At 35.8% G+C, this 27,937-nt stretch overlaps 13 protein-coding genes across 13 annotated transcripts; 8 read left to right on the top strand and 5 right to left on the bottom strand.

The window, feature by feature from the left end:
- Window positions 1-2,599: 2,599 nt before the first annotated feature.
- Window positions 2,600-3,823, top strand: EV154DRAFT_410785 (uncharacterized protein; the record flags this gene model as incomplete). Its single annotated transcript, XM_051595418.1, has 2 exons — window positions 2,600-3,436; window positions 3,500-3,823. The coding sequence occupies 2 exons, from the start codon at window positions 2,600-2,602 to the stop codon at window positions 3,821-3,823; spliced, it is 1,161 nt and encodes a 386-aa protein (XP_051463330.1).
- Window positions 3,824-6,505: 2,682 nt separating this feature from the next.
- On the top strand, window positions 6,506-8,463 carry EV154DRAFT_491219 (uncharacterized protein). Its single transcript, XM_051599520.1, has 3 exons — window positions 6,506-6,852; window positions 7,093-7,840; window positions 7,904-8,463. The coding sequence occupies exons 1-3, from the start codon at window positions 6,736-6,738 to the stop codon at window positions 8,425-8,427; spliced, it is 1,389 nt and encodes a 462-aa protein (XP_051463329.1). The 5' UTR covers window positions 6,506-6,735; the 3' UTR covers window positions 8,428-8,463.
- A 451-nt stretch (window positions 8,464-8,914) lies between these two features.
- Window positions 8,915-10,043, top strand: EV154DRAFT_491202 (uncharacterized protein). The gene is made up of 3 exons (XM_051599519.1): window positions 8,915-9,025; window positions 9,084-9,218; window positions 9,275-10,043. The coding sequence occupies exon 3, from the start codon at window positions 9,281-9,283 to the stop codon at window positions 9,746-9,748; it is 468 nt and encodes a 155-aa protein (XP_051463328.1). The 5' UTR covers window positions 8,915-9,025; window positions 9,084-9,218; window positions 9,275-9,280; the 3' UTR covers window positions 9,749-10,043.
- Window positions 10,028-12,461, top strand: EV154DRAFT_476138 (kinase-like domain-containing protein; the record flags this gene model as incomplete). The annotated part of the gene is made up of 9 exons (XM_051598013.1): window positions 10,028-10,082; window positions 10,142-10,469; window positions 10,513-10,674; window positions 10,732-10,765; window positions 10,831-11,049; window positions 11,120-11,358; window positions 11,423-11,789; window positions 12,009-12,104; window positions 12,168-12,461. The coding sequence occupies 9 exons, from the start codon at window positions 10,028-10,030 to the stop codon at window positions 12,459-12,461; spliced, it is 1,794 nt and encodes a 597-aa protein (XP_051463327.1).
- Window positions 12,462-12,821: 360 nt separating this feature from the next.
- Window positions 12,822-14,153, bottom strand: EV154DRAFT_491195 (endoplasmic reticulum-golgi intermediate compartment-domain-containing protein). Its single transcript, XM_051599518.1, has 9 exons — window positions 13,980-14,153; window positions 13,824-13,924; window positions 13,691-13,761; window positions 13,602-13,636; window positions 13,468-13,544; window positions 13,328-13,417; window positions 13,242-13,268; window positions 13,091-13,189; window positions 12,822-13,014 (listed from the first exon to the last, which is right to left on the bottom strand). Exons 1-9 carry the CDS (start codon window positions 14,129-14,131, stop codon window positions 12,947-12,949), a joined length of 720 nt encoding a protein of 239 aa, XP_051463326.1. The 5' UTR covers window positions 14,132-14,153; the 3' UTR covers window positions 12,822-12,946.
- An 896-nt stretch (window positions 14,154-15,049) lies between these two features.
- EV154DRAFT_547155 (uncharacterized protein) lies at window positions 15,050-15,858 on the top strand. The gene is made up of 2 exons (XM_051604736.1): window positions 15,050-15,484; window positions 15,545-15,858. The coding sequence occupies exons 1-2, from the start codon at window positions 15,188-15,190 to the stop codon at window positions 15,836-15,838; spliced, it is 591 nt and encodes a 196-aa protein (XP_051463325.1). The 5' UTR covers window positions 15,050-15,187; the 3' UTR covers window positions 15,839-15,858.
- A 17-nt stretch (window positions 15,859-15,875) lies between these two features.
- On the bottom strand, window positions 15,876-16,990 carry EV154DRAFT_491189 (60S ribosomal protein L2). Its single transcript, XM_051599517.1, has 2 exons — window positions 16,971-16,990; window positions 15,876-16,733 (listed from the first exon to the last, which is right to left on the bottom strand). The coding sequence occupies exon 2, from the start codon at window positions 16,729-16,731 to the stop codon at window positions 15,967-15,969; it is 765 nt and encodes a 254-aa protein (XP_051463324.1). The 5' UTR covers window positions 16,732-16,733; window positions 16,971-16,990; the 3' UTR covers window positions 15,876-15,966.
- A 642-nt stretch (window positions 16,991-17,632) lies between these two features.
- EV154DRAFT_491188 (uncharacterized protein) lies at window positions 17,633-19,403 on the bottom strand. The gene is made up of 4 exons (XM_051599516.1): window positions 19,257-19,403; window positions 19,013-19,198; window positions 18,817-18,959; window positions 17,633-18,752 (listed from the first exon to the last, which is right to left on the bottom strand). Exons 1-4 carry the CDS (start codon window positions 19,378-19,380, stop codon window positions 17,796-17,798), a joined length of 1,410 nt encoding a protein of 469 aa, XP_051463323.1. The 5' UTR covers window positions 19,381-19,403; the 3' UTR covers window positions 17,633-17,795.
- Window positions 19,404-20,600: 1,197 nt separating this feature from the next.
- EV154DRAFT_491185 (uncharacterized protein) lies at window positions 20,601-22,075 on the top strand. The gene is made up of 2 exons (XM_051599515.1): window positions 20,601-21,541; window positions 21,594-22,075. Exons 1-2 carry the CDS (start codon window positions 20,742-20,744, stop codon window positions 21,904-21,906), a joined length of 1,113 nt encoding a protein of 370 aa, XP_051463322.1. The 5' UTR covers window positions 20,601-20,741; the 3' UTR covers window positions 21,907-22,075.
- A 1,312-nt stretch (window positions 22,076-23,387) lies between these two features.
- Window positions 23,388-23,868, top strand: EV154DRAFT_410824 (uncharacterized protein; the record flags this gene model as incomplete). The annotated part of the gene is made up of 2 exons (XM_051595421.1): window positions 23,388-23,453; window positions 23,602-23,868. The coding sequence occupies 2 exons, from the start codon at window positions 23,388-23,390 to the stop codon at window positions 23,866-23,868; spliced, it is 333 nt and encodes a 110-aa protein (XP_051463321.1).
- Window positions 23,869-25,102: 1,234 nt separating this feature from the next.
- On the bottom strand, window positions 25,103-25,775 carry EV154DRAFT_410668 (Calcipressin; the record flags this gene model as incomplete). Its single annotated transcript, XM_051595410.1, has 2 exons — window positions 25,103-25,543; window positions 25,599-25,775. 2 exons carry the CDS (start codon window positions 25,773-25,775, stop codon window positions 25,103-25,105), a joined length of 618 nt encoding a protein of 205 aa, XP_051463320.1.
- A 346-nt stretch (window positions 25,776-26,121) lies between these two features.
- EV154DRAFT_558109 (MAS20 protein import receptor-domain-containing protein) lies at window positions 26,122-26,848 on the bottom strand (the record flags this gene model as incomplete). The annotated part of the gene is made up of 4 exons (XM_051605476.1): window positions 26,122-26,205; window positions 26,280-26,422; window positions 26,489-26,674; window positions 26,731-26,848. The coding sequence occupies 4 exons, from the start codon at window positions 26,846-26,848 to the stop codon at window positions 26,122-26,124; spliced, it is 531 nt and encodes a 176-aa protein (XP_051463319.1).
- Window positions 26,849-27,200: 352 nt separating this feature from the next.
- Window positions 27,201-27,560, top strand: EV154DRAFT_491181 (uncharacterized protein). Its single transcript, XM_051599514.1, has one exon. It carries the CDS (start codon window positions 27,221-27,223, stop codon window positions 27,506-27,508), a length of 288 nt encoding a protein of 95 aa, XP_051463318.1. The 5' UTR covers window positions 27,201-27,220; the 3' UTR covers window positions 27,509-27,560.
- The last annotated feature ends 377 nt before the right edge of the window (window positions 27,561-27,937 follow it).

The raw sequence follows: 27,937 nt of genomic DNA, 5'->3' as shown, positions 1-27,937 counted from the left end.
GCAAGTCGGTACTTGTCAGTAGTAGCATGCATTGATAGTGAAGCATATTTTATGAAAAACAAAAGTTCATCTTCCCATGAAGTTAAGATAATATGGCATGTCAATTGACGTAACAATTTTTCTTGTCTTATGTGTAGTTAGGCCGTCTCGTGATTCAAAAAAAAAGACGTTTGAAAAAAATACGTTTCCCTTCTGACCCTGGACAGCGCAACGTATAATTGTAGAGACGAAAGACACAGGCCGACTTTTTCAAGCGCCTGTCATTGCGACTTGTTGGTAGTCATGACAAATGCTCAACCAAGTAGCCAGCATATTGTTGCAATTGTTTAGCAATATTAGGATCATCAGCCTGTATGGCACGCATATTATGTTTTAACTTTAATGTTTCTACTTGAGAGTGAAGATAGCTCCGAGCACTGAATGATAATATCACTTTTGAATCCACGTAGAATAATAGGTAAAACCTGGCGGGAATCACCACCTAAGACTATCAATTTTTCCTATAAGTAACGGATTTAAGTGACGGGTTATCTGCAACTATTGCGTACAATTAATACAAGGCCTATTCCGCCCTGGGACGCAGCTGTCATTTTTCTTCTCTTGAAATAATTCCCAATGCTGTAAGCGAAACACTTTTCTAACATCGTAATAATTATAAGCATCTTGGTAAAATAACATGGCTCATTTAAGTCATACTGCCGCATCTAATCGACGTGTGCCGTTAATGTATAAAGTATTCTTTGTGTGGGACAATGTTGTCAAGATCATGATTGCAACATTGAAAAAAAAGAATCAGTACGAAATCAAAGCAGCAGGTGCTGGTTCAGGTATATTGTGTTTTGCCAATGGCGACTTGATTGTTTCTTCCATGCCAAACTAGTTAACCAAGACAAAACTTTGTTGGTGGACCTCCTGACAAACAGAAAACTTGAAGGAGCTTACATTCGTTTTAACTGTATTGCTTGAACTCTGTGCGAGCTGTTTAGCCCTCTTCTTGGTGTTTGTTCAGACTGACTGTAAAATGGAAAGAGGGGCGTTGTTTCAATGATAAATTTAGGATATTCACCTGCATGTGTGTACACAACACATTAAGTTTATTAAAACACACTGAAAAAGCATCCAAAGTTAAATTCCTCGTGATATGGAGTTACCCGGTATCTACTATTCACATATTTTGACCTCATGGTGATTATTCGAATACAAATCAACTGTTTATCCTTGGCTATATTTTATCCAGATGATCGTATTATTTCGGATTAGCCCGTTGGCCCCGCTAACTAATGCGAGCAGGAAGCTAGGCTCCGTTACTATATATCGCACAATCCGTGTAATTTAAATATGTTAACTCCCGAATAAGCCCTAATGGATTAAAGAGAGTACAAACGGTATACAACGCCCCGCCCTGTCTTTTGTATAAGAATGAATTTGCCTTCCAAACGCGATGACCGCACTGTAGTATAACAATGTGAGTATACATTGACCTATATGTGCCTAGACACTACTTGCTTTAAAATGAAAAGCTTCTTCCCTCATTCGAGAATGAGTGATAAATTTAGAAATTAAGCAACTGATGTTAAATTTTTTTTTTATCCCCAACAGTTTTTTATATATTTATAACAAAGTTTAAAGCAAGATTGCTTAATCGATACATTGTTTTTTTGGAAGTACACCGACATAACATGAGGGAACTTCAAAATTTCGTCATAATACCGCCTTTGACTCATAATACCGCCTTTAGGAATCAAGCTCAGGCAAAAAAAAAAAAAAAAAAAAAATGGCGATTTTCTATTTTTTGATGAAATGTCAACATCAAAAGACTGTGTATTTCATTTTTGATGGATGAGGTACAAAATTGAATGAACGTTAACAATAATTCCCACGGGTCATTTAATCTAAAAGCCAGGTACTCGGAATAAGCATTGATTGACGGGGTATATCAGGTATTTTTTTTTTTTTAAAAAAAAAATAAAGACACGATATTTGTTGTATGTACCTCATTACACAAGCCGGTATTTGTTTTTTATTTTTTTAAAAAAAAAACGGACGAGTAGTACACAGTATAAGATTCAAGTCTGTAATTGTCTTGAAGAATTAAGCATATAGGTAATGTTTCTTGATATGAGCATTTAATCAGAAAAAGAAGACGACTGTATCAGATAGACATGACACTATAATAAAATGTCCGTGATAAAATATATACCATTTAGACCTTCTAGGTTGAGATCGAAAAAGTTAAAAAAAAAATCTAGATGTGGTTGCCATAAAAGATGTGCCGGGTTTTCAAGTAGCATTTGACAGTTATTCAGAATATATCCCGACTTGAAACGACTGGACATGAATTACTGGGTGTATAAAAATTGGAATATATAATTCTTTTGTTCCTCTTTTTCCCTTTCCCTTTTTTTTTTTTTTTTAGTTAAAAAAAAAAATTTTTTTTCTCTCATATATGTAAAATATGCCTATCGCTGTACCATTTTTTACCGGAAGCAAACAACTGTCGATTGAATTAGCGGAACCCGTTGTTTTACTAAGAGGACTACCATCCGATCCGACTACACATGTGCTTCGAGGTGAAGTGGAACTGTTGCTATCCCGACCCATGGCAACCTGTCAAGTGCTTGTCCAACTTGTGGGTAAATCAAACATGCTATGGCCGGACGGTCTAGGTCAACGTGGTACAAAAATTTACAATGAAAAAACAATCCTGGACCAAAACCTAATTTTGACAATGAAGGAAAACCAAATCTTGCCTGCCGGTTTAAATCGTTGGCCGTTTGAATTCTTAATTCCTAATAAGTTGGTGGAAACCATTGAAGATGAAATGGCCCAAGTCTATTATTATATTGCTGCTACCGTACAACGTCCCGGTATTAGTACTCCTAATTTAAGATCGAGACGAAATATCCTGTTGTTGCGCACTTTAGCTCCTTCTGATGCTTCATTGGCTTCTTATGCATTACCTACCACCTCTATCTTGGCTGAAAGAAAAACAGACGCTTGTGATGCAACCATTCATATTGAAAAGTCTATCGTTTCCTCTGGCACTCAATTTCCTATTTCCATTAATTTATCAACTCAGTTAAAGAATGTTCAATTAGAATCCATCAACATTGTGCTTACTGAAAAAAGATTATATTATGTACCCGAATACAACGCACGGAGAGTTGAATTATACGATTATAAGTTACAACTTAGTTCCATCATTGACGTAGCTGATTCGGAACACATGAAGGAAGCCATGATTCCTACGTCAGATATACCAGCACATCAATTACGTAGAGCAATCACCGCAAAAAATGCAGCTGTTCCACTCGGTGTCACACCCTTTCAATACAGATTCATCTTTACGTTGCCAAATTGTTTGTCGCTCAACCATACAACCTACTTTAAAGAAATGAGTTTCTCTCACAATTTGAAAATCGATATTGAACTTAGCGTACCTTCGACAGGGATAAGACCACCATCCCCTAATGGTACTTGCACCAATGACGTTGTAAAGACGATCGAGAGGACGAATATTCACTTGGAAACACCAATCACAATTCTAGATTGTCGCCTAAAGGAAGACTATACGACATTGCCCACGTATCAAGAATCCATGTCAGATACAACAGTAGATGATCATGATACCGATGAGTTGTCAAAGAAGAGAACCGGATTCTTCATCTGTCCCTGTTATGTAGATTATAAGAAGAAGAGCTCCAAGTATATCGGCAAAGATAGAATGATGATGCGACAAAACAGTGCAGAATCATCACACTCGAGTGAAAGTTCGGACTCTACTTTATTACCCCCTCCTCCACCTTACGCTTTTAAATCATAAATAAAAAACGTGATACCTAGATTATTTATAGCCTGCATTTGGGGGATGAACAGACATTTGTTAAACTATATATCTATATAAAAGCTGGGGTTGTACTCAAGGAAAAGGGGGGGGGGGAGAGGATCACATTTCGTTCATTTAGGATTATTGCATGTCAATCATTTTTCGGCCCGTATAATTCGAATGGCCACGGGTAAAAATACAGCTTAGCGAAAAATCGTGCAATACCGGTTTGCTGGTTATCATTCAATTATGACTTTCTACCTCGTTTTTATTTATTTATTCTCTCTTGTGCTGTCATCTGTCTCCCCCATTGACGTTTGTCACAATGTGGCGTCCTAAAAGAAAGACACGCCATTGTAAATCTACAATATACCGTACGATAAATATACGCAAATAAGAAAAAAGAAATCCCCTTGTTTAAAAGAGACTGGATACACGTGTTCTATTTCGAAACAATAAGTTTGGCCCTCCGTCGTCGATTATAAATCTTATTAAAATCTACAATATGCCTAATAATTCTTAATACAGTTCATGTCGGGTCAGCCAGCATGTTTGTTATCTGCACAAGCATATATGGCAATACATAATTTGCGCTCACAAATTTTTTTTTTTTACCTCATAAAATTTAGATATCTTCTTCAGTTGTATGGCCCCTTTACTTTTTATATATGAAAAAAAAAAAGATATGCTGCATGATGACTTTTGATATCACCATTACAAAATATCTAGATGAAATAAAAAGCTAAAACTGCAAGCAAAAAGATCACAAGTTTTTTTTCTCTCTCAATGGCTTCATCATCGTGCATCTTTTGGAATCAGAAGAAGTAATATCATGAGACGATCATTGTCACTTTTTAGTCAGTCTGACTTTGAGTATGTAGTACTCTTTCGAAAAAAAAAAGATACAATAGCTATAAAAATAAAACACAAACATGGTTTAATTGAGTAAAAGAAGACAATACACTTGATATACGAAAACTGAACATTTAAAAGAACGCTCAACTTATATCTTTTAACTCAGCATGGCTTGGATATTAAATCTGTCAATTTTATACAAACTTATGCTAATCATCTCACTAAAAGGTGTTTCCCGAGTGTATTAGGAACCCACTGCAAGCTGAGACTTGAATAATTAAATAATGAAATTAAGGCGTTGAATTGGCACGACACTAGATTTAACGTTTCGTTTAGACCCACTTTTTACAAGAAATTAGCACACACCGATCAATATTAATATAAAAAGACGATTATGTAGATAAGGGCTACACCATCTGAGGAACCTGTAAATGCATGTATAGAGACATCATGCTTTTATACATATGATTAATAATGGTTGGTTGTAAGAACACTTAAAAGAGGTAGGATCCAAGATCGTGTTTGAGGAATCAGCATAATAGAATCTCAGTGTCGTATTTTTAAAATCTATTTCCAAAAAAAGCAAGGCTGTCAGATATATATCAATGCTGCTCTCTATTTTAAATATCCCCAGGTATTTCGTTCCTCTCTGTTAACAGAATGTAAACGAGATTTAGACAAAGGAGTCAGTAAAATAGTATCACTTCTTATCTATTTGTATGCTTCATTCGTAATACAGCCTTAAATGAACAGTCTGGAGTACATGCATCTGTCGTGGTAAGATCAATTGGTGATGACTACTATGAGTCTTGAGTAATTGCAATAAACTATAAAATGAAATAAAAAAAAAGGGCGCGATATTTGATAATTGCTTGTTTGATAGAATCTTCTTTTAATTGGAGACTCGAAATGTATAAAGTAATTTTAATAAAGAACCCTTTATGTTTTGATTGTTCTGTCCATAGATTCTGACATCACGCCAGGCAAATTGGTGTATTTATAGTGTTCGGAACTGAGAAGGTGACTATAGAATGAAACGGGTCTAAGAGTGTACGCTCCTTATTTGATAGGAGTGTTTTATATATATATATATTATGAGACTTATGATACGTAGGTTAGTAAAATTAATCAATGTTAATTATTCTCAATGCGCTAGAGTTACACAGACAGTGCAAAAGAAATAATTAATGTGATACTGGCCTAATAAAAAAGATGGAAGGGATTTTGATCATTAAATAATTATTTATTTTCTGTCACATTCAGCTCATGTTTTTTAAAATATACAAAATATCCAAATTTGCAGAAAAAAGTATAAATACATCCAAAAGCGAAAAAACCACGTGGGTGCAATAAAATTACAGATTATTCTAATTTTCTCCCCTCTCCCTTTTTGGGGTTCTTTGCCCTTCAAATATTATTTTAATATGCAAATTTTCTTTCTTACCATGAAATAAAAACATGTGATTTATTTTTTCCTAGTCTGTGTGTCACACCTCATTCGATTATGTATATGTACGTAAAAACGCGCTTTTATAAATGAACGCGAGCCAACCATTTTTTAATCAGTATCTAACATGAGGCCCTTTTTTATATATGTCAGTAATAAGGTCAAGTAAAGGTGCCGAGATGCATTCCTCACTAAACAAGGCGGTAGATGAAATGTGGTCTTGTATTGTCACTTCCTAAATCATAATGTTTGTTAACAATTGTTAATAAATAGAGTAATTTATTGGTTTCAAGCGGAGTATAGTTTGTACAACCCTAAAGAAAATGATTATATTTATTACTTTTTTTTTTATTTGGCCCTTCCCTTCTTTTTTCCTTTTTTTTTTTTTTTTCTTTTCTTTTTTATCTCTTGATGCGAAAGGAATAATATACCTGCTACAATCTTTTGTAAATACATACGCACATATAAATCACCAATAACAAACAACCTTTTATTCTTCTCTTTCTCTTTCCTAATTCCTACTTTCCTTTTGTAAATCCTTTTTCTATCTTTTTCTTATAATACATCCCACAAAAAAAAACTCAAAAAAAAAAAAACTTTAATCACTATGGCCACTACAATTCAACACAACCCAGTCTTATTACAGCAACAACCAACCGACGATGAAGATGTTGCGTTAGCAACCTATTTATCTAGCTCGCTAAGATTTGATCAACATCACCAGGTAAAATAAACCACTCCCTTTTTTATTAAATGCCCCTCTTCTTCTCCCATCCCCCACTCCGCCATTTTTCGCGCCTTATTCAACCATAGTCGTACAACAATACTATTTTTGGTTATGAGGTTATTTTTAAACATTTTATGCACTTTTTTTTATATATTTAATTGGTTAATAGCAGTAAATTTTATATTATTTCACCTCCCAATTTATACTAAACTAAAAAAACGTGTTTATTATGTGTAGCCTCAACAACAACAACAACAACAACAACAACAACAAGCACAAGGGCAGTATAATAATGCAGCTCAGTATTATCAACAACAAAAGAAGCTGAATCGACCACGTACAAGAGTTTCGAGTAACACCTCAAGTTCAAGCTCCCAAATCCAAGTACAAAAATCCACATCCACACCAATCATCAATAATAACCGAACCAGAAAACCTCCACCACCATCTCCATCATCACAAGCATCATCCATTGATGGTAGACGGCGCAGTGTAATCACTTTAAATAGTGAAAGAAGACCCTCCATAGCCTCCACTACGTCTGCCATGTCTATTCAATCAGACATGTCAATGAATACCAAATTATCATTAACAAAAAAACTTCGCAAAGTATTCAGTATGAACAACTTAAAGAACCAACCTCCTACAAGTAATCTTGGTACTCTGAATGAAAGAAACGGCTCTATTACATCGCTTTCTTCTACCGTTACCGAATCCGCACCAAAACAATTATCGTTTAGACGTCGATCTATTGCTTCTCTTTCAAGTCTGTTCCAAAAGGGTGAGACTGCTAGTGTCAATACACCATCACCACCAGTGCAGGCACAAGCACAGGCACCAGTGTCAGCACCAGCTGCAGCAAAAAAGATGACTAAGGAAAGCAATACGAGACGTCATTCCTCTGGTGATTTACGTCAACTTGTAAAAGAAGAAAATAAAAAAAGACCTGAATTGCGAGTCGATGTAAAAAAAGGTGGATTGAAAGGTAAACATTGCATCATGATGATAAATAATATGCAGAGACTAAATTAGTATATGTGTATAATAGTTCGTTCTGCTTCAAATAACAGTAGTAGTAGTAACAGTGTCACTCCTGATTCACCCAATTCGGTCATATCATCACGTTCTTCATTTAGTAGATTACCCCCTCCTCAACAGCAAAGAAATTTTATTCATTTACCAGAAACAGGATTACCATCGCCAACGCCTTCTACATCCTCTTCTTCTAAAGTCAAGACAATTGATGAAGACTACATCAATAATAAAAAACCATCGACGCTTGTAGGTTTCCACTACGGCTTAGGATTACATGGCTCTCCCAAATTAAAACCCGCTTCTTCTTCAACGAGTACACTTGGTATCGAAACAAGAAGAATTCAATTTTGCAGTACCATTCAAGTTCATGAAACTTTTGCGCCCGCTGATTACGATCGTCGCTGTGATACTAACTCCACTTGTCAAAAATTAACTCATATTATGGCAATGAAAATCAAGCAAGAATTGAATGAATATAAATTAACTGATATGGAAGTTCATGTTGAAAGTAGACAATATACTCACTTCTTCTTGTAATAAACTCTTCTTTTTCTTGTTTTTTTTTTTTACATATTCATGTCAAAGTGGAAACGTGAAACATTCCTTCTTTGGCTTAACCTTCTTTGTTGTGATCGCTGCCAATCACTCTATATATAGCCAGTTTGAATGTTGCATTTCCATTTTATAGATATTGCCCGAGTTTTTTTTTTTTTTTTTTTTTCTTACTCGTGCACTGCCGGCTACGCCGAGTTCACAGTCCAAAAAAAAAAAAATCCAACGCTTTGGTTCAGCATGCACATTGAAAACGTACCACTTTAATGTCTATCCCTGCAGTGATGTTGTATCTTTTTTTAGCCTAACCTTTGTGTTTGTTTTTGTGAGACGCCCTGGATTATGACGCGTACAACCCAAAGAAACAAATGAGCTGAAAGTGAATTCATGCTTTCCCCAATTGGCTTGCAAAAAATCCCCAGTCCTTTTTTTTTTTTTTTTTTTAATTCATACTTAATGTAAGTCTAATCATGTAACATTCAAACTTTGAGCTGACAAAAAAAATACTAGGTCTGACTACTGGGTTTCTCAACAGCGCCATTGGTGTAAATACTGTAAAAAGTATGTTGCTAATAACAAGCCCGTGAGTTGTCTGATCTTATAAACAGACAAGAGTCATTACTAAAACATTTACACATTAGTCCATTGCACTTCATGAAAATGGTAGATCCCACAAGGACGAAGTCGAAAGATTTTTACGCGGCGTTTACCAAAAAGGAAGACAGGATATTGAAGACAAGGCAAATGTACAGCAAGAACTTGAACGTATCGAAAGAGTAAGTTTGCGTTAAAGAGAGAATAGAAAGGACTGCAAATTAAACAAAGATAATAGGCAGCAATGAAATCAATGGGCCAAAGCTATGTGCCCAAATCTACCCCAATCAAAAAAAGCTATGATTATCATGTGGATCCTACAGTACCCACTATAGAGGAGCTGCGTGAACAGGCAAAGGCTGAACAGCAGCAGGCAAAAGCAGCGGAAGGACGTGAAGAGTGGGCGGTCAATACACAGATTGCTAAAGTAGGTGAGTGGGAAACAGTAGCTGTACCGAAACCCGTGGCAATAGAAACAAGCAACGAGATACATAAGGATAATAAAGAGAGTGCTACACATGATCAGGCAGCACAGTTCCAAGACGACGATGAGGATGAGGAAGATTTACATAGCTTTAAAATTAAAGAAAAGGAATTGGATATACCAATTGAAGGAGACGATGAAAAGCAAGCAGTGACATTTAAAAAGCGTAAATTAGGCGATTCAGCCATCAAATCAAGAAAGAAGAAACCACTAAGAAAGAAGGATTAACTCCTGTATTGATCATAGTATTGTTTAAAATTAAAAACGTATAAAAATCAATGAACTCCTACTTGGAAGGGGTTAGAGACAGAATAATGTATTTGAAAGAACAATGAGATGATTCGTGGTGATTTTGAAATAATTAGGACATGTGACTTAATAGGTGAAGGCAGTTGGTGATCATCCTTTAAGTGATACACATTTCTACACCTTTTTTTTTTTTTAATTTTTTCTCTTTTCTTTCTTCCTTTTCATTCTTTTTCAAAACAAATAAATAATTGCTTATAAATGAAGCAAATTGGAGACTTTTTCATTTCATCTACAATAGGTCATGGATCATCAGGTATGAAATCGAAATTTCATTATGATAAAATTGATAAATTAATAAAATAATTTGTACAGGTCGTGTTAAACTTGGTATACATCATAAAAGTGGGCAAAAGGTAGCCATCAAGATCATTCCACGAAGTCAACTCAATTCTTCCATGAAAACGACACAAGCAGTGGAACGAGAATTAGCGGTATTACAATTATTACATCATCCAAATCTGATTGATTTACATCAAGTACTACAGGATGAACATAACGTTTATTTCGTCACAGAATATATACCAGGTGGTGAATTATTTTATTACCTTAACGAAAAAGGAAAACTATCTGAAAACGAAGCAAAAAATATATTTGTACAAATAGCAAGTGCTTTATCATGGTGTCATGCTAGAAACATATGGTATGTCTATTTATTTACATTTAACTTTAAAATAATATTTTAGTTCTTTTAAACAATTCTTTGTTATCAAAAAAAATAATAATAGTCATCGAGATTTAAAACCTGAAAACATTCTAATGGATAAAGAAGCAAGAAATATCAAAATAGCAGATTTTGGTATGGCAACGATGCAATCTTCTAATGCATTATTAAAAACGAGCTGTGGGTAAATTTTGTATTATTTAAATGATATCACAATTACATACTTACATGTCCAATATAGTTCCCCTCATTATGTCTCTCCAGAGATTATAAGAGTAATAAGCAACAAATATACATAATAATCATCTTTATTAGAATATTGACAAGTATACTTTATTAGGGAATTCCATATTATGGCCCTTCTGCAGATGTATGGTCTGCTGGCATCATTTTATATACCTTGTTAACCGGAAAACTACCATTTGATGACAATCACGTTGGAAAATTACTAGCAAAAATAAAAACGGGACGTTTCAAAAAGATTCCAGACTGGGTGTCCTCCTCAGCAAAAGATCTTATTTATAGAATATTAGTGATTGACCCAAATCAACGCATAAGTGTATGTATGTTATGTGTATCGTATACATAAATATTTGTTACTGATAAAGAACTTGCTAATATATATTTAGTTTAATGATATCTTATCGCATCCATGGATCGTTTCTTCCTTGTCAGCTACAACAACAGCCACTACAATGGTATCCATCCACTCACTCTCCATACAATCGAATCCTTGGCATGATGATCAGCTTAAACACCCACTGATATTACGCTCAGCTGATCTTCATGGTCCTACTCAAAAAACTTTAAAAGTACTGTGGCGGGACCTGACGAATGATCAAATTGTTTCCTTTCTAATGGAAAAAAAGTATGCCATTTTTTTATTAGCCTTCGTGTAATGCTTCACAAATACCCTAATCCTATTATATTAGCCCAAACCTCCAGAAGCTCACCTATCAGCTTTTGCAACAGCGACTAAATAGGACGATGGAAAGATCGACAGATTCCATTGGAAAAAACTCTAAAGATAGTATTTGTGATACCGAAACATTTTTGCCATCACCAGAGTCACCATGTAGTAATCTTATTACGGCATGTGATGACAGTATGAGACTTCAGATACAAATAAACGATGTGCCTTCCAAAAGGACATCTTTTATTAAATATACGCGCTACGCATCTTCTGAAATACCCAAACCCCAAATACAACCAAATAGAAAACCTACACAAAATAATACAACATCTGCATTGATGGATCAGATTATGTTATACCCAGCAAAGATCTACTCCCCCCAAAAGGTTAGTCCCAAAAGGACCCCTACGACACATGAAACCCTCCTATCACCGCTATCACAAAAGTATAGACCCCAATTAGAACATCATAGACTAAAAAATCAACTCATGTCACTGTCTGGGCAAGAAGTAGTATCCTATGAATCCAAATTTACACAAGTTAAAAAGTATATACAACATACATGTAATATATTCAAAAACGGGTTTTTTAAAAAACCAAAAAAGAAATCTCCAAAGATCACCCGACAAGAATTTGCAATACAATGCATGGCAAAGTCTGAATTTATTGCTGCAGGGAAGTTGCATTATATATTATCCGATGTAAGTCCTTTCTTTTCTTACACATGTGGGGATTCAATGAAAGTCTAACCAAAAAAACCCCAGCATTTTCAGGGAAAATTGAACGGATGCATGTTTCCAGATGGAAAAATTTTGTGGTCTGGGGAAATCGACAAAAGCTCATTTGTTGTAGATCAGCAACGACAGCACAACAGCAAAGCGTGTTTCCTTTGTAAAGTTAGGATTGTATCGGACAGTAAATCATTATACAAGTTGCTATTCATCATTCATCGAGAAGATCCAGTTTTAGTGTCCAATTTTGCTAATCGGCTGGTTGATTTGATAAACTTGTATGAAAAAGAATCCGAATCCGTCAAAAAGGCAAATCGATGGATCTAGTAAATGCTGTTTTAATTGCACCTTCTGTATAACTTTGTCATATAATATATACAATTTAAGAAAAATAATAAAAAAGCCAGGATGCAAATCGTTGCATTTTAATCTCGATGTGTGTACAACCATCCTCGATGATGTAATTTTTATTATTACTATACTCCTTTCATCATATTGTGGGTAGGTGTGTAAAGTTTAGGGTCTTCTCTACCACCAGTCCAAACAAAATTGAATAATCTATAGAATGCACCTGCAGTAACAACAGATCCACCCAAAATACCGCATAATCTAACCAAGAAATGCATGAATGATTGAGATCGAGATTCTGTAATTTGAACAGAAATAGGCTCAATTTCATATCTAAAAAAGATTCCCGGAATCGTTTGGCCTTCTTTAAAGGCCTTGTGTGAATCGGTAACAGCGTACTGATTGGTATCCAAAAAATTACCCCAGCGATCGATCAATGAAGTTGGTACCTACATTATTTTCAGTTAGTATGAATTTTTATTGACTTTTTGTTCCCTTACAACGGAGATGGTGTATTGGAAGATTTCGAAATCTAAAGATTATGTTCAAATTAGTGCCCTCGCATACATCTAGGATTTACCCCTTCCCCTTTCTTAACCCTAACTTACTTGTTTGGGCAATCTCAATACTGTTATCTAAAGGATTGACTAAAGCAGGATAGAAATTACCAAATGAAAATTCATCAATACGATGAGTAAAATTCATAACTATAAATAAAAATAAGTTTCCTGAGAATTAAAGCATCCACCTTTAACCTACTGTCGTGACTTGTGTGGGCAACGCTTGCTACAAAAGTTAATTAAAAACCACTCCCCAATTTTACAAATGATATTTTGATTTATTACCATATCCGTGCCCGTCAGATGTAATATGAAGGTTTGAAGCCACCTTGTTCACTTTGAGAGAACCATAAATTCTACATGAACCCATATCATCTATAACAATGTTAGATCATCCGGCCCCTTTCCATATAAAACGTACTTACTAGCAATACCATGATCGTAAGGTTTACCACTGGCAGCTTGGATCATTTCGTGAATATATTTGGGGTCTTCAATTTGTCTATAAAAAAAATGTGTCAATCGATAGCTGTCATTGTTTGGGATGGTTGCGACTTACTTGTACTTGGTTGCAGTACCAGCAGAGAATTGAGCCTATGATAAATCAGTAAAAGAAATATAAAGTCAAATACCATTTGTGTCACTAACAGGAATAAGCTTAAGGTCTTGAGTGAGTCTGTTGCGCTGTCCAGTCGCATCAACCACATGAATCATCAATGCTAAAAAAATATAAGAAATTATTATAACAATCTCGAAGCTCTTTCTATAATAGACGACTTACAAGGACATGGCATTGCTACTGTAACATCGATATTTATTTGCATTTTGTTATCGATTGTATGATCCACCAAGAATTTGTAGTTGGTGTGGTATTTGCGATAGCTGCAATAGAGTGTAAGTAAGTCCCATCATATAAGATAAAACAGAATCGACTTACTCGGTGAACTCGCTCATGGTCAACATGAATAAGCAAATTGCAACTATAACTGTCAAGATGCCACCCTTTTCACTTCGTTGTTGGTTATCATCTTCAACTTTTGGGAACGCGTCGAAGGCTTTAGCCTTTTCGGCAAGTTTACGAAATACCATGTGGAACTTTGCGAAAACAACTATTAAAAAAAAAAGGCACAATTGCCTGTGCTCCTTCTCCCTTCCAAGCTAAACGGCGGCGTGTCAATCTATGTGTCACAAAATGTACTCGTAAAAAATGATTTCTCGCAATACTAAATTCAGCTACTCGTTAATACTTCTATGTTACTGATAAAGAAATAGGGATCGTTCAACTTTATGTAAACCCGAGATAATTAACCGTGATTGTATGTCAAGTGGATCATTGAAATTTTAAGTCTTCTCAACACGTAGAGATTCCTTGCTACTATGTAAACATGTATAAATATACACGTGTAATACTTTGGATATTTAGAGATTTACTGAAGCTTTTTTTTTTTGTAAAACCACTGATACAACAACAAACATAGTATGGAAAAGGCTGGGTGTTGATAGAATGACCCATTCTTGATTATGCTACATGATAACGAAGAATAAGACCACTATAATTTTGGCGCAGGAACATACAAGTGTTGTTTACAAATAATAGCATGAATAACACTAGAACGGTTTATATTATTTACAATAATGTTGTAGAGAAAGTTATTTCGATTTTTGTTTAAAGAAGTACGACAGAAAATATTACATTTATTCGTCCAGTACTTCGACATTTAAAATCAGGACCGCTTGATATCAATTACAATAAAAAACCACCATTTGTACTGGTAAATATCTGTTGCAATAAGTACTTCTCCAACTAATCAGCTAAGCACATATATTCAGCGCCTGCCAAGTTTAAGGTTATACTGATGTGAATGTAATACTATTTTGCAAACAACACTGACATAATCCTAATACTGATCTATACTTTTAAAATAGAAAGCATCTGTGTATGGCTGATTGATGTTGTCACTTCTATGAAATGAGTCCGGGGGTTTCTTTTTAGCAGATCTAAAGCATCTGTCGGGAATTTGTCAGTGAAACAAACAGAGATAGATATTTCCGTTATGTACGGGGTATTTACTCAATTGTATTTATTACCTTTTCCATACATCTTTTCTTTTACCTTAGGTTTTTTGTTATCGTTTTTCTCATATAATGCCCAATACTTGTTTTTCAAACTGCTGTGCTCGTTTCTTGGAAGACCCTTTGGCTGCTGTCAAAGTACTTGTACCTACCGTCGCTATTGAAGTGATCTTACACAAAAAGTTTTGGCAGAGATCTACTCTTAGAGACTTGACTTTGTATTTGGCTATTGTCAATACATATTGGTTCGCAACCAACTTAAATTTAAGCTTTTTGGAAACCCCTCTCTTTATACAATCTCCTCAGCTGACTGATCAGCAAAAGTCAGACGTTAGTAGAGACCGTTTCAATTGGTTAAACAAGATTGAGGTAAGTATTTTTTTTTATTTATCTGTGCGGGGGATCTTGATATTAACTTGCTTAAAAAAGATCGCTGTTGGTGTTCTCAGTTTAGACTTGTTCTTTGAATGGCGCAAGCGAATCATTGATAACAACGGTTTTGTCGATGGCTATTTGTGTAAAGCTGTATTGATTCCTGCAGCAGTAACAGCTGTCCAAGCTGCTTACTTGTTGCCTACTTTGAACAAAAAGGCAAAGCAACCACGTGCTATTGACGATCCTACTTTCTCCAAATCACATCGTGCTTATATTGGTTTCGAAACTGTAAAGATTGTTGGATTGGCTGTTGCAGGTCTTCGTTTCGGAAAGATGCTCACACTTTAAGATTGCATAAAAGATACATGAATAACAATAAAAAAAGTATATTAAAAAGCTAGTTAATTATTTTAATTTGAGATAAAAAGTTGCAACAAGTGTAAATTTTATTTTTTGTGGAGATAGTACAAAGAGATTTAAGCATCCTTGATCTTCTTGGTACCACGGAGGAGACCAGTACGACGAGCAGCAATCAAACCAACCTTTTGACCAGCAGGAGAGTCACGAGCCATAGTGGAAGCCTTACCAATATGTTGATGGTTACCACCACCATGGGGATGGTCAACGGGGTTCATAGCAACACCACGAGTCTTGGGCCAAGAGTTACGCTTAACTCTGTACTTGTGGAAAGCACGACCAGCCTTCAAGAGGGGCTTATCGATACGACCACCACCAGCAATGATACCAATAACGGCACGAGAGGTAGAGGGAATGACCTTCTTGGAACCAGAGGGAAGACGGATACGGGTCTTACCATCATCACCATGACCAATAACGGTAGCGTAGTTACCGGAGGTACGGGCAATGGATCCACGATCACCAACCTTCTCTTCGACGTTACAGATAACGGTACCTTCGGGCATAGAGGCCAAGGGCAAAACGTTACCAATGTTCAAAGAAGCCTTCTTACCGGCATAGATGAATTGACCAGTATACAAACCTTCGGTGGCAATGAAGGTTTCGGTACGGAGCTTGTACTTATAAGGGTCACGGAAGACAACCTTGGCAAGAGGAGCACCTCTTCCAGGATCGTGAATGATATCCTTGACAATACCACGAACATAACCGTGACGTTCAGCAAAATCGAAGACTCTCAACTTGGCGGCACCCTTACGGCCAACGGTGTGGGAGCGGAAAATGGATCCGGCACCCTTTCTTTGAGCACGAATGACACGACCCATAACTAATCATTGTAAAATTGAGAGTTGTAGTAATGTTGATTGGTGAAGGAGTGTTGGAATTAAAAGAAAAAAAATCGTTAATATGAATTTCCTTTTTTTTTCAAAAAATTATCGATTCAGTCAAGTTAAACAATCTATTCATGATGGATGAATCTATTCACTGTATCGTATCTATACATCCATCCATCAAAGATTATTTTACTTGAAATCATCTTTTATATTGGGTTTGTTATACTTGCCTAACTAGTGGAAAAAGAGGAAGATTCACTAACTGCATTTCCGCTGTTGGTCAATATGCTGGAGAGAATTTGCTTTGCCAGTGCAGATGCAACTCTTTATTTCTCCGGGCCGGACACCTATTTCACTCCGGCAAATTGTGTCTGTCTTTGGGCTGGGCTTCATTCGTGTTTTTTTATTGCCTATTAAGGTTTTATCCTGTTCTCCTCATCCAAGTATAACAGCATTTTAACGGTGCTGGTAAAGTAATAGCTTGCATTATTATATAAAAGTTAACAAGATTTTAAAAAAGGTTGCAGGTTTGATTATTTATAAAATTAGTCTAACAAACATATTTAAAGTTTAACATAATTTGTGACACTGGTTACAAAACATTACCAAAATGACAGGTACAAAACTTTTTTTTTTATCGCTAAGACTAAAAACCTAGGCTTGGGTATTTTATTGGTCTACATCACTCTTTTTATCTCTTGCAGCAATTTGCTAAAGTCTTTGTTCCTAAATTGAAACTGTACCCATGGACAATTAAGTGAGTGAATCGTATCAAACTCATCCGACCGACCAAGTTCGGTTACTTCTGTACTTAGCAAATGCAACCTGTATATATAAATTGGTTTTGATATTTGTACTGTTTTAAGTGGGAGGAATTTTTTAAAATATCTGAAAAAAAAAAACCATGTAAGTAAACAAAGAACAGCTTGATTACGTCCTGCAGTAATAGTGTAGACAATCAACAATACGGGCGCTTTGTTTTTTACTGTACAAGTTCTATTTTAATTTATTTTAGAAAATATAAAAGATGAGGGATTATAAAAAAGAGACGAGAATTAATTCTTTTTAGGGATAGGTAATGTATAAGAAGCAAGAAGTTCATCGTCCTTGTTGATGGGCTTGATAGCAGTAACAGTGAGAGTATCGTTTTCAAAAGTCAACTTAACGTTAGCAGCGTCATCAGATTGTCCAATATAAGTAGAAATTTTGTAAAGACCAGCACCGATGTACTTGGCATCCTTATCAGTCGATCTGACGTGTTCATCAGACTCGCGAACAAGAGTGTCATTTGATGCGGCAGGAATACCATAAGCATTGAAAAGCATCTTACCCTTGAGCATCAAATAGATCTCATCAGACAAAAATTCGCTAATGCCTTGAACTTTGGGTCCAAGCACTTGCTTTAACATGGCAATTTCAGAGGTAGAATCAGCACTGGCAGTGGTCTCTAAATATCTAAATCTATCAACATGATCCCAAGCACCGAATGTAGTTTCACCAATCTTTTCCTCTGATTGTTGCTTAGACAACTCTTCGGTAACCATAGCAGACAAGAAACGAGCAATCATATAAGGATACTTTGTGTTCTTGGCCTTGGAAGTTTCGTGGAACTCTAAAGCAATGTTCTTTTCCTCGGCTTCGTCAGCTTCCTTGACTTCAGTAGACTTGTTATGACAACAAAGATATTTATGGTAATCTTCATTGGCACTTGCTAAACATTCTTGACTACAGAAGGCAATCAAGTCACAAGTAGGACATTCAACCTTGTTTTCAGCATTGAGGAGTTTCAAACAGAAGTTACAATGAGATCCTTCTAACTCAGGGTACAATGCAGATACAAGAGGACGTTCAGAATAAATAACTTCGCCTTCAGCAATATCCTTATCGGCAACAAGAGAACGGCGGACAATAGGGCTACCCTCTTCGTTGACACCAGCGGGTAACTCAGCTAATCTGGTATGAGTTTCCTTAGGAGGGAACTTTTCGTAGAATAAGTTTTGACGTTTTTGTTGCTACAGAACACACAAATAATCAGCACTGCGACTTCACTTTTTCTCCTTTTGTCTTTTTACTCACATCAAGTGCCATAATGTTGATAATCATTTGGAAAACGGGCTCGGGCACAGTCTTTTGGTAAATCATGATCAATTCCATAGGGGCAGGATAAACTCTCAAAGCCAAGTAAAAAGGTAAGACAGCATCATTATAGAATGCCTCGCCTATACAACACAATAAATATCAACAATTCCAACCATAAAAAAGTGTAACTTACCTCTGTTGCAAAGGCTTTCACCGGCACCAACTTGTTCCATAAAATACTTTTCCTTGGCTTCAGCAGTGGTTGGCATAGGCTCCTTTTCGGCAGCGGCCATAACGGATTCAATGATTTGAAGCGCAGTTTGTTTAACTTGTTCTTCGACCTTCTTCTCTTGCTTTTGGGCCTTCTTCTTCTCTTTCTCTGTATGTGTTGTCAGTGATACACACTTAAAAGAACCGGGGTCCCTTTTTGTACTTACTAATTTTTCTCTTGAGAGTAGGATCATTACGTCTCTTATGGTCGAAATAGATCATGTATCCAATACCTGCTGAGACTGCAACACCAGCAGTAATCAATGCGGCGGTCTTAGGTTGAATAGCCATATTTACAAAAATTAATAACGATGTAAAAAAGGTAAACCCTGCATTTTTTATTTTTTTTTCTTTGATGGAAAACTGCTTAACCGTCACTACTCCGCACTGACAAAAAAATAATTTTGTCGGACGTGAGGTTACCTTTTAAAGTAACTCAGAAAAAAGATGTGATATCATTTGGACCCACTAGTTTCAACTACTAGATTTTTGAAAAGTCCGCTCAAAGTAATAAGACTAATATGAAGTTAGTTTCTCCAGCTTTTCGTGACTAAAGATCATCGCTTTTCCTTTAAGTTGACCAATTTTGGGTAGAACATCAAAGTATTTTGTATAAATTTTTATTAAAGCATTTAATGAAAGTATATTTACATTATGATGGATAGACTTTTGAAAATGCTCAATTTAGAAATCTTCGCTTTCTTCAAGAACAACAGAAGAGTTTCAGCCATCGCTTAGTTTGCTTCTTCTACTGTATCTTTTAAACTTCTTGAAACATCTCAATAGAATTTATTTCGGGCGAGTACGGTTGGAGTTGGACAGGTATACAACCCTCTTCCTTTTATAATAGGGTCAGTCGCATCAGGAGAATGAAGTGGAACATTATTTATGACGGTTAGCATTTGAACTTTAAGATCCAGAGTCATTTGTAGACTGGCAATATAGTTTTCATTGGTCTATACTAATTTGTCATCAATTCACTCTCTCAATATCTTCATTTGATGAATACCAATAAACCATAAATGCTGTGAAATATACTAAGTGTAGTAGTAGCATAGAGATGTGAAAGCCATTTCGAAGTTTTTCGTATAGTCTACATCATCTCGCATTTGAATAGATAATCATTAAAGTTGCTTGATACTAGGATAGTGGAGGTCTAAGTAAGATCAATTTATAAACTTTACTGCATTCATAGTGATATGTTTCAACTTTGGTACTTTTGGTGGAAGCCAGCTTCAATCGACATTAATGCTCACGCTTCTGCTAGACACGGTTTTTTCGGATGTAACCAAACGAAAAGCGGCCGATGAGTCTGACTTGGAAAAAAATCAATAAAAAAATAATCGCTTGAGTTCGCCCTAGCTTTCTATTAAAATATTACATCAAGTTGAGGGGTATTTGACAAACATATGTTCCAGATAAGGTGATGCCTTAATCATAAAGAAGTTTACCCGTGATTTGTTTCTCCACCAATTTTTAATAGGCTTTGTTTAATCAAAGCTCGGCAAAAAGCAAAAATCATCCGTTACTTTTTTAATTTATTTGATTGGGCGGGCTGGGCAGCGTATCACCGAGATGAGAGCAGAAAAAATAATTTTCCCCCCTCCCCCCCTTCTCTCTTTATTTATTCCGCCTTTTTTTTTTTGCTTCAAATGACAATTAAAGAATACAGTTTAGAGCAAGTGGCAAAGCATGCAAGCGAAGACTCTTGTTGGGTAATCTATCAAGATAAAGTATATGATGTTACTGAGTTCATGCAAGATCATCCTGGCGGAGAAGATCTTATTTTTGACTACGCCGGTAAAGATGTTACAAATGTCATGAAGGATGTGCTTGAACATGAACATTCTGATTCTGCCTATGAAATTTTATCTGAATACTGTATTGGAACCATTGTCGAAAAACCACAAGAAACAAAACAGAAAAGCAAGACTCCCTTGACACTTCATGAACAACGTATGCTTTTACTCGAAGAGGAAGAAGAAAGCAAAACATTTGGCAAAGAAGACTTCCACCCAACCGAGACAGATATAACTACAGATGTCAAGAAGAACCAGTTCTTGGATCTTAGTAAAGCGCTAGTACCTCAGCTCATTCGTGCTAGATATACAAAGGAATTCTACCTGGAACAAGTACATAAGCCTCGTTATATGTCTACACCTGCCATTTTCTTTGGTCACCCTTTACTTGAACCCTTAACAAAGACAGCTTGGTATGTCATCCCAACAGTTTGGTTACCTTATGCTGGCTATCAACTTTACAACTCGCTTGTTTTTGGAAACATTAAGGGCTCGAGTTTATCATTTGTGCTTGGTATACTTATTTGGTCTTTATTGGAATATCTTCTTCATCGCTTCTTTTTCCATTTGGATGATTATTTACCCGACACACAATTGGCCTTTGTCTTACATTTTGTTATTCACGGCTTCCATCACTATTTGCCTATGGACAAGTAAGTATATTGTTGATATATCTATGTTTATATACTAATGTATTATTCTTAGGTTGAGATTGGTTATGCCACCTACACTTTGTATTGTCATTGCATACCCTCTTGTTACTTTAGGACACATTTTATTTCCTCCAATGATGGCACATGCGGTAATTGCTGGTGGCTTCTTTGGATACATCTTGTATGATTGTACACATTATTACCTCCATCACGCTAGAGTATTTAAGGTTCATTTCAAAGAAATGAAGAAGTATCATATGGCCCATCATTATAAGAATTATGAAGGAGGTTATGGTATCACTTCAAAGATTTGGGATTATTGCTTTGGAACTGTATTAGAATACAATCCCACCAAGACTGCCTAAATATAACAACAAAAACAACAAAATTCATCTACTACTTACATACGCTCACTTCTTTTTTATTTACCTTCATAATAATACTTAATAAATACATTTGAAATGATACATTCTAATTGGGTCACCTACGGATTCTAGACTTTTTGTTTATGTACATGTAAAATAAAGTGAGGGGATAAGTACATCATTATGCAGTCCAAATAAAGACTATTGTTTACTGATATAAATCAATGAAAGACATTAAGGTCAATATTTATAAAAATATATATTTATTTTTTTAGTAGACGTGGCGCTTCCTACAATAATTTCTTATTCTGCATACATTTAGTAGCATTAGATGAGCAGTGATACAGGATCAATAAGTGACATTATGCTTTATTCGGGTGGCAATTCTATAACGTGAGCATACACAAGTGTATCCTGCATCTTGAGATATTCATACAAAAAGCTCACGAGATGAAATTCCTATTCAGCCTTGATTTCTTCTATATATTTTTTCGTATATATGTATGTGTATATATAAATACACATTAGCCCCTATGCCTCCTTTTTAGCGCTCTACACTATCGTATATATTTGCTACCGTCAGTCATTCTATTGAACGATGTGTGCTATAGGAAGCTGTTAAACAATGCAACTCGTGAAGTATTGAAAGAAGAAAAATACGATATTATAGTATGCGACCTATCTAAGACACCCATGACACGAAGAAGCAAAGCTGCGCATATTTATATTTACAGAGTAGAGCGGCAAGTACAGGTATCTTTAGCCAGCCAACCAAGTACATTATTATTTCATTTCCCCTTCCTATTCCTCCCTCATTTCTTCTCTCACTCTTGCTTTCCCCTTTTCTTCTCGTATATGGTTTTTTTATATTTTGAGTCTGTTTCTTGCAACTTTTTTTTTTGAACTCGCGTCTTTTTTAAACGCTTTTCCCCTTTAACAAGCAACCCCTTCAACTCTCCTTTTGTTGTTGTCCTTCAAAAAAAAGTATATACAACAGGCTTCTTTTTTTTTCCTCTTTTTTTTTCCCTCTTCTTTTTTCCTGTTTCTTTTTTCTTTTTGTATTTTATGTGAATGCCACTATAAATATTTATTATTTTGACACTTTTTTTTTTGAAAAAATAATAATAATTCAATAATAAAAACCTTTTTCTTAAACCAACAACAGTATTAAAAAAAAATCAAGTTTATATATACCACTATTTAAAGGAGAACATAAATCAACCTCAGCATGATGGCAAATCAACGCATTATATTCTGGATCACCTTATTATCATCTATCACAACAACCTATTGTCAACAAACTACAACTTCAACTCCCAGCATCATCACAAGTTCTGCACAGCATACACATACACCAACAGGTATAAAAGATATAAAAATAAAATTTGGCCGATCGATTCCATTTATGTATAAGGAGTGTAATTACTAAACGTGATTTTTGATATAGCCTCTTGTGGTTTAAATGGTAACACAGACACAATATGTTCACCAAAAGCAGGAGATGTTTGGCAAAATGGAACATGGTATCCGATAACTTGGAACCCATTGTAAGTTTACCGTATTAAGCTATATCGTTGCGTATTCTAAATCATTTATGATCTTACTAGATATCCAACATATGCCTCAGCTGTTAGTACTCTTTTACTTCCTAACATCTCTTATGCATAAATTCGCTAATTCATTTATGTACTATAGCCTCTGTTGGATATCTATATTTACTTTGTACAAAACTATCAAAATGTTCTCATAAAACAACTGACTGGCATAAAAACTTCAAAAGGAAGTGTTCCGGTTTTGATTGATGATACTTGGAGATTAGATACATCAGCTAAAACGTACGACAGTTTGGTTTATCTCGTACCAACAGGTTTAAGTCCTGAAAAAGAATTCAACAATATGTATTCTGATTACCCTCCTCCGATACACAATCTAGTAGCGCGTATGTTGTTTACAAAATTTTGATTCTGATGTATACTAACGTGGCTATTCTTAGAGGCCGCTCTAGTTCCACTTGTAACGGCGTTACCAAGCAACATTTCTAGTATCATCAGCAGCACAATAATGCCTACACCCACGAATCAAATATTGATCTCTCCTCCGACTCCTCCACCTTCACAAACTCCGTCACCTTCTAGCGCATCAAAAGATAATGACAAGGAAGATCGTACAGTTATTCAACCCGGCATTATTGCAGCTATTGTACTAGCATGCTTAGCTGTAGTAGGTGCATGTATTGCTGTTTTTTGGGTCATGAGACACAGTCGAAGAAGAAAGTTGGTATATGGAGAAAAGGGACATCTCGGTACGTCTTATTATATGCCATATAGTCATGTTTGTTTGTTTTTCTAACATGTCTAATACAGAATTAAGAAGCACAGCGAGTAGTTCCATGTTTCCAATGAATCATGTCGACAGTAGCAGTAGGGAAAAACTGCATTATCAAAACAATTCTTCTGTTTCAATCACCAATCCATCGGCAATTCATAACAATAATAATTATAGTAACTTTTCTTCTGACGCAGTTGTCATGTCATCTCCGTTGCTAACAGCCGGAAATGGACCGACTAGATTGCTCGGTACATCCAACATCAACACAGAGAGAGGTTCCCTAAAGTGTCTTACAGCACCAACTACGCCAGTTCAACCAAACAATAAACAATCATTTGGGTTTATGTCAGTACCTTCTTTACCCTTGATGGAGGACCACAGTGTTTACATGCTGGGAGATAGTGAGAATAGACCACAGTCAACTGCCTCATTTAGTAATATTTCAAGTAGATCAGAGCCACCGCTTACATCAACAGATGCATTATTAATCGCAGATACATTCAGGCAGAGAATGAGAAGACCAGACTGGCAACAACAACAACAGCAACAAAAGCAACAGAGCCAAGAAGATAAAGAACAGGAAGAAGATCAAAGACGGCAATTAAGTGAAGACTTATTGAAGAAAGAATTAGAAGCTGAAGGTACTTTGATGAAAAAAGTAGGTAAAAGAGCCCATTTATTGCCTGCTTCGTATCGAAAGGATCAAGGACCTTCATAAAACCCTATTAAATTCCCTAGTACTACAATGTAATCTTTCTACTCTCTACAATCTCTTCCAACATGTAACAATTTTTTTTTCCATTTACTATTTATTTAAATAAAATATTTACATTTTTTTTTTCTTCTTTTTTTTTTTTTTCATCACTGATTATGAGCGTCGTGGTGGCATTGCTGTTGGTACAACATCTGCAGCAGTCATTTTCTTTTGATTTCTCTTTAACACTTTCAAGTCTTCTTCTTCACCATCCAATTCCACCGTAATATGACCGTCCCAATCCTGTACAGTAATAGAAGGTAAATGCTCAGGGTGCTCGGTTCCTTGGGCACATACAATAGAAAATTTAGAAGATGGTTTCTTGGCTGGTAACTCGGGTCGATGATCTAACTTTATTTCATCTTCGTCAAGCTCATAATCGGAAACTTCAGCTGCACAGATAAGGTCAGAGCCCAAGATAGCTTGATTAGGAGGGTCTTCTGCAATCTGTTCCCAACCGTCAAATGGTGAACCAGGCGGAGAGATCAACAGATTTCGTTCAAACTGAGGAACTTGAAGTGAATTAAGTGCTGGATCCACATGAATGGAGAAATGCTTAAAAGAAAAAAGAAATCAGTATATAAGGTAAAGTAGGGTGGTTGAGTCCTACCTGTCCATAATAAACTCGTAATTCTAAGATTTCGTAATCCTGCCAAGTTTCTTCATCCTTTTCATTGGTTATTGTTACAATCTCTGGGAAAGGCTTTCTTTCTTTCCAAATAATATAATGTTTGTCTAAAGAAGATTTTGCCTTTACGGCATGTTCTGTTTCTTGGAAGACAATCATCAGTCTACGGAAACCCTTCATTTGTACAAAAGTGTATAAAGGTCCAAATTCTGAGAACGCGTCATGAATCATAAGCATAGCATCATCACATCCAAAGAAACATAGAGGTATATCAGGTATTAATAATGTGTTTGTTGCAATAGATACTGGATTATCAAAGTGTGCCATATTAAAGTGAAAAATAAAGGGTTTAAACAGGAATTATCAGATTAAATCTATGGTGGTCCCTTTCTTTCAATGTACGCTTCCATGGTGACACAGACTTTTTTGTTTTTGTTTACAGGCGTTATTTTTTTATTTACAAACAACATGCAGATTCTATTTATCTCCTCTCTTCTTCTAAAATTTACTCTACTTCGACATCGACACCAGTGGCAGAAGCAGCAGCAGCTTCGGGGGTTTCATTGACTTGACCCTCCATTGCCTTTTGCTAAATCCCAGAATCAGTATTAGCATCGTGGTTTAAAGCCCAAGATTTTTTTTTTTTTTTTTTTATAAACTTACCTCGATGGACAATATGGAAACAATAGTTTGGAAAACAGGTCCGGGGATTGTCTTTTCGTAAATTGTAAGTAGTTCCATAGGAGCAGGATAAACCTTGAGTGCCTTATAGAAAGGCAAAACAGCTTCATCGTAGAAAGCAGGGCCTATTTTATATTATCCATATCAATTAGCCTATTGACAGCCTTCACTCACTCGCTTCATTAAATTACCTTGTCCACATAATCCTTCACCAGCAGCAACATGTTCCATAAAGTATGCTTCTTTCTGTTCAGGTGAAGAGGGTAATGCTTCTTTGCTACATGCAACAATGACATTTTCAATCAATTGCAATTTAGTTTGTTTGGAGTTTTCTTCGGCCTCCTTTGAAGCCTTGGCAGCTTCTTTACGTTCACGTCCTAAGTAAGTATGTGTAAATAAGCGTGACTCGGGCTATATAGTCGAGGTGACATACTCAACTGCTTTCTGAAAGAAGGATCGCTACGTCTCTTGGAATCAAAGTATACCAAGTAACCGAGGCCTGCGGTAGCAACTACACCTGTGGCAATTAAAGCAATAGTACTAGACTTCATTTTTATAAATTATTTTTTTGTAAAAGGTTATAAAAAGGAGGGGGTGCTACCGCAAAAAAATAAAAATATTTCTCGTTGGCCACCCAGGACTGAATCTAAAAAAAAATAAAAAGCGCGGTTTTTTAAAACTGGAAATACGTCACTTTTAAAAAAAAAAAAATGTTTGACAGTGAGCAGTAGATCTTCGGAACGTTATCGTGCTTCCCCCCAAGGCCTAAACTTGTTTATGACGTTGGAATGATTCATATATTTGACTTTCAAATAAGGAAATAATCAGGCAAAAGTTTGCATATATAAAGAGTGCATTTTCCTCGTCAGTTTTTTTACATTTTATCTTTTTAATCTTGTATTACTTTAACCAATAACACAAAAATGTACTCCATCACCAAAGCCTACCGCACTACTGCCATTGCCTCTACCTTCCAAGCTACTACCAGAAGAACAATGACTGCATTCTCTCACATGTCTGACAATGATCCATCCGTCCTCGAAAAGGAGAAGAACAAGTCTTTAGGCAAGAAAGACAAGGAATGGAACGAAAAGTTGGCCTCTCACAGTGAAGCTGCTGTCAAGGCTGATAAGGACCACGACAAGCCCGTTGAACACTTGCAAAATGAAACCATTGAACACCTTAACAAGAAGGACAAGGAAGACAAGTAGATAAAAAAAAGTGCAACTAACTAGCATTTCTCTACTCATAACTGTAAATAACCTCAATTCGTAAATAAATTTGCTTTTTTACCATTTAAAAATATCGTTTCATTTAATATCAATTGACCTGTAATACTCAATGTTCAATTAAAAAATGTGGGGTATTGAATCATAAATATGTCATACGTAAATAATATGATTGATGCATTAAAAACACGTAACGGACTTGTTTTAAAATAACTGAGATAAAAATATCCATACTAGTCTTTCTTTTTCTTAGCCGTAATTTGATGTCACATGTTTTCCCTGTTCATTTTTGGCCTCATTTCTCAGTCCGTCATTCCCTGTCTCAACTCAAATTTATCGTTGTTGAAATATGCGGCTAAAGGACGTTACTGCAGTCTAAAACTGATGAGCACTATTCTGGTTTTAAGTTTA

Source organism: Mucor mucedo (genome assembly GCF_025094135.1).
Source record: "Mucor mucedo strain NRRL 3635 chromosome Unknown EV154scaffold_3, whole genome shotgun sequence".
NCBI lineage: Eukaryota > Fungi > Mucoromycota > Mucoromycetes > Mucorales > Mucoraceae > Mucor > Mucor mucedo.
The sequence above is the reverse complement of the archived record's forward strand: the minus strand, read 5'-3'. Positions and strand labels throughout refer to the sequence as shown.

Excerpts from the sequence above, each read along its gene's own strand:
- EV154DRAFT_491181 (XM_051599514.1), top strand. The coding sequence starts at position 27,221 with ATGTACTCCATCACCAAAGCCTACCGCACTACTGCCATTGCCTCTACC.
- EV154DRAFT_491188 (XM_051599516.1), bottom strand. The coding sequence starts at position 19,380 with ATGGCTATTCAACCTAAGACCGCCGCATTGATTACTGCTGGTGTTGCA. Across the intron at positions 19,199-19,256 it reads TACTCTCAAGAGAAAAATTA|AGAAAGAGAAGAAGAAGGCC; the intron begins GTAAGTACAAAA and ends CAACACATACAG. Across the intron at positions 18,960-19,012 it reads TGAAAGCCTTTGCAACAGAG|GCGAGGCATTCTATAATGAT; the intron begins GTAAGTTACACT and ends TGTGTTGTATAG.
- EV154DRAFT_491189 (XM_051599517.1), bottom strand. The coding sequence starts at position 16,731 with ATGGGTCGTGTCATTCGTGCTCAAAGAAAGGGTGCCGGATCCATTTTC.
- EV154DRAFT_491195 (XM_051599518.1), bottom strand. The coding sequence starts at position 14,131 with ATGGTATTTCGTAAACTTGCCGAAAAGGCTAAAGCCTTCGACGCGTTC. Across the intron at positions 13,762-13,823 it reads AGTAGCAATGCCATGTCCTT|CATTGATGATTCATGTGGTT; the intron begins GTAAGTCGTCTA and ends ATATTTTTTTAG. Across the intron at positions 13,190-13,241 it reads TGCCCACACAAGTCACGACA|TTATGAATTTTACTCATCGT; the intron begins GTAGGTTAAAGG and ends TTTTATTTATAG.
- EV154DRAFT_491185 (XM_051599515.1), top strand. The coding sequence starts at position 20,742 with ATGACAATTAAAGAATACAGTTTAGAGCAAGTGGCAAAGCATGCAAGC. Across the intron at positions 21,542-21,593 it reads CACTATTTGCCTATGGACAA|GTTGAGATTGGTTATGCCAC; the intron begins GTAAGTATATTG and ends TATTATTCTTAG.
- EV154DRAFT_491202 (XM_051599519.1), top strand. The coding sequence starts at position 9,281 with ATGAAATCAATGGGCCAAAGCTATGTGCCCAAATCTACCCCAATCAAA.
- EV154DRAFT_491219 (XM_051599520.1), top strand. The coding sequence starts at position 6,736 with ATGGCCACTACAATTCAACACAACCCAGTCTTATTACAGCAACAACCA. Across the intron at positions 6,853-7,092 it reads GATTTGATCAACATCACCAG|CCTCAACAACAACAACAACA; the intron begins GTAAAATAAACC and ends TATTATGTGTAG. Across the intron at positions 7,841-7,903 it reads AAAAAAAGGTGGATTGAAAG|TTCGTTCTGCTTCAAATAAC; the intron begins GTAAACATTGCA and ends TGTGTATAATAG.
- EV154DRAFT_547155 (XM_051604736.1), top strand. The coding sequence starts at position 15,188 with ATGCCCAATACTTGTTTTTCAAACTGCTGTGCTCGTTTCTTGGAAGAC. Across the intron at positions 15,485-15,544 it reads ATTGGTTAAACAAGATTGAG|ATCGCTGTTGGTGTTCTCAG; the intron begins GTAAGTATTTTT and ends TGCTTAAAAAAG.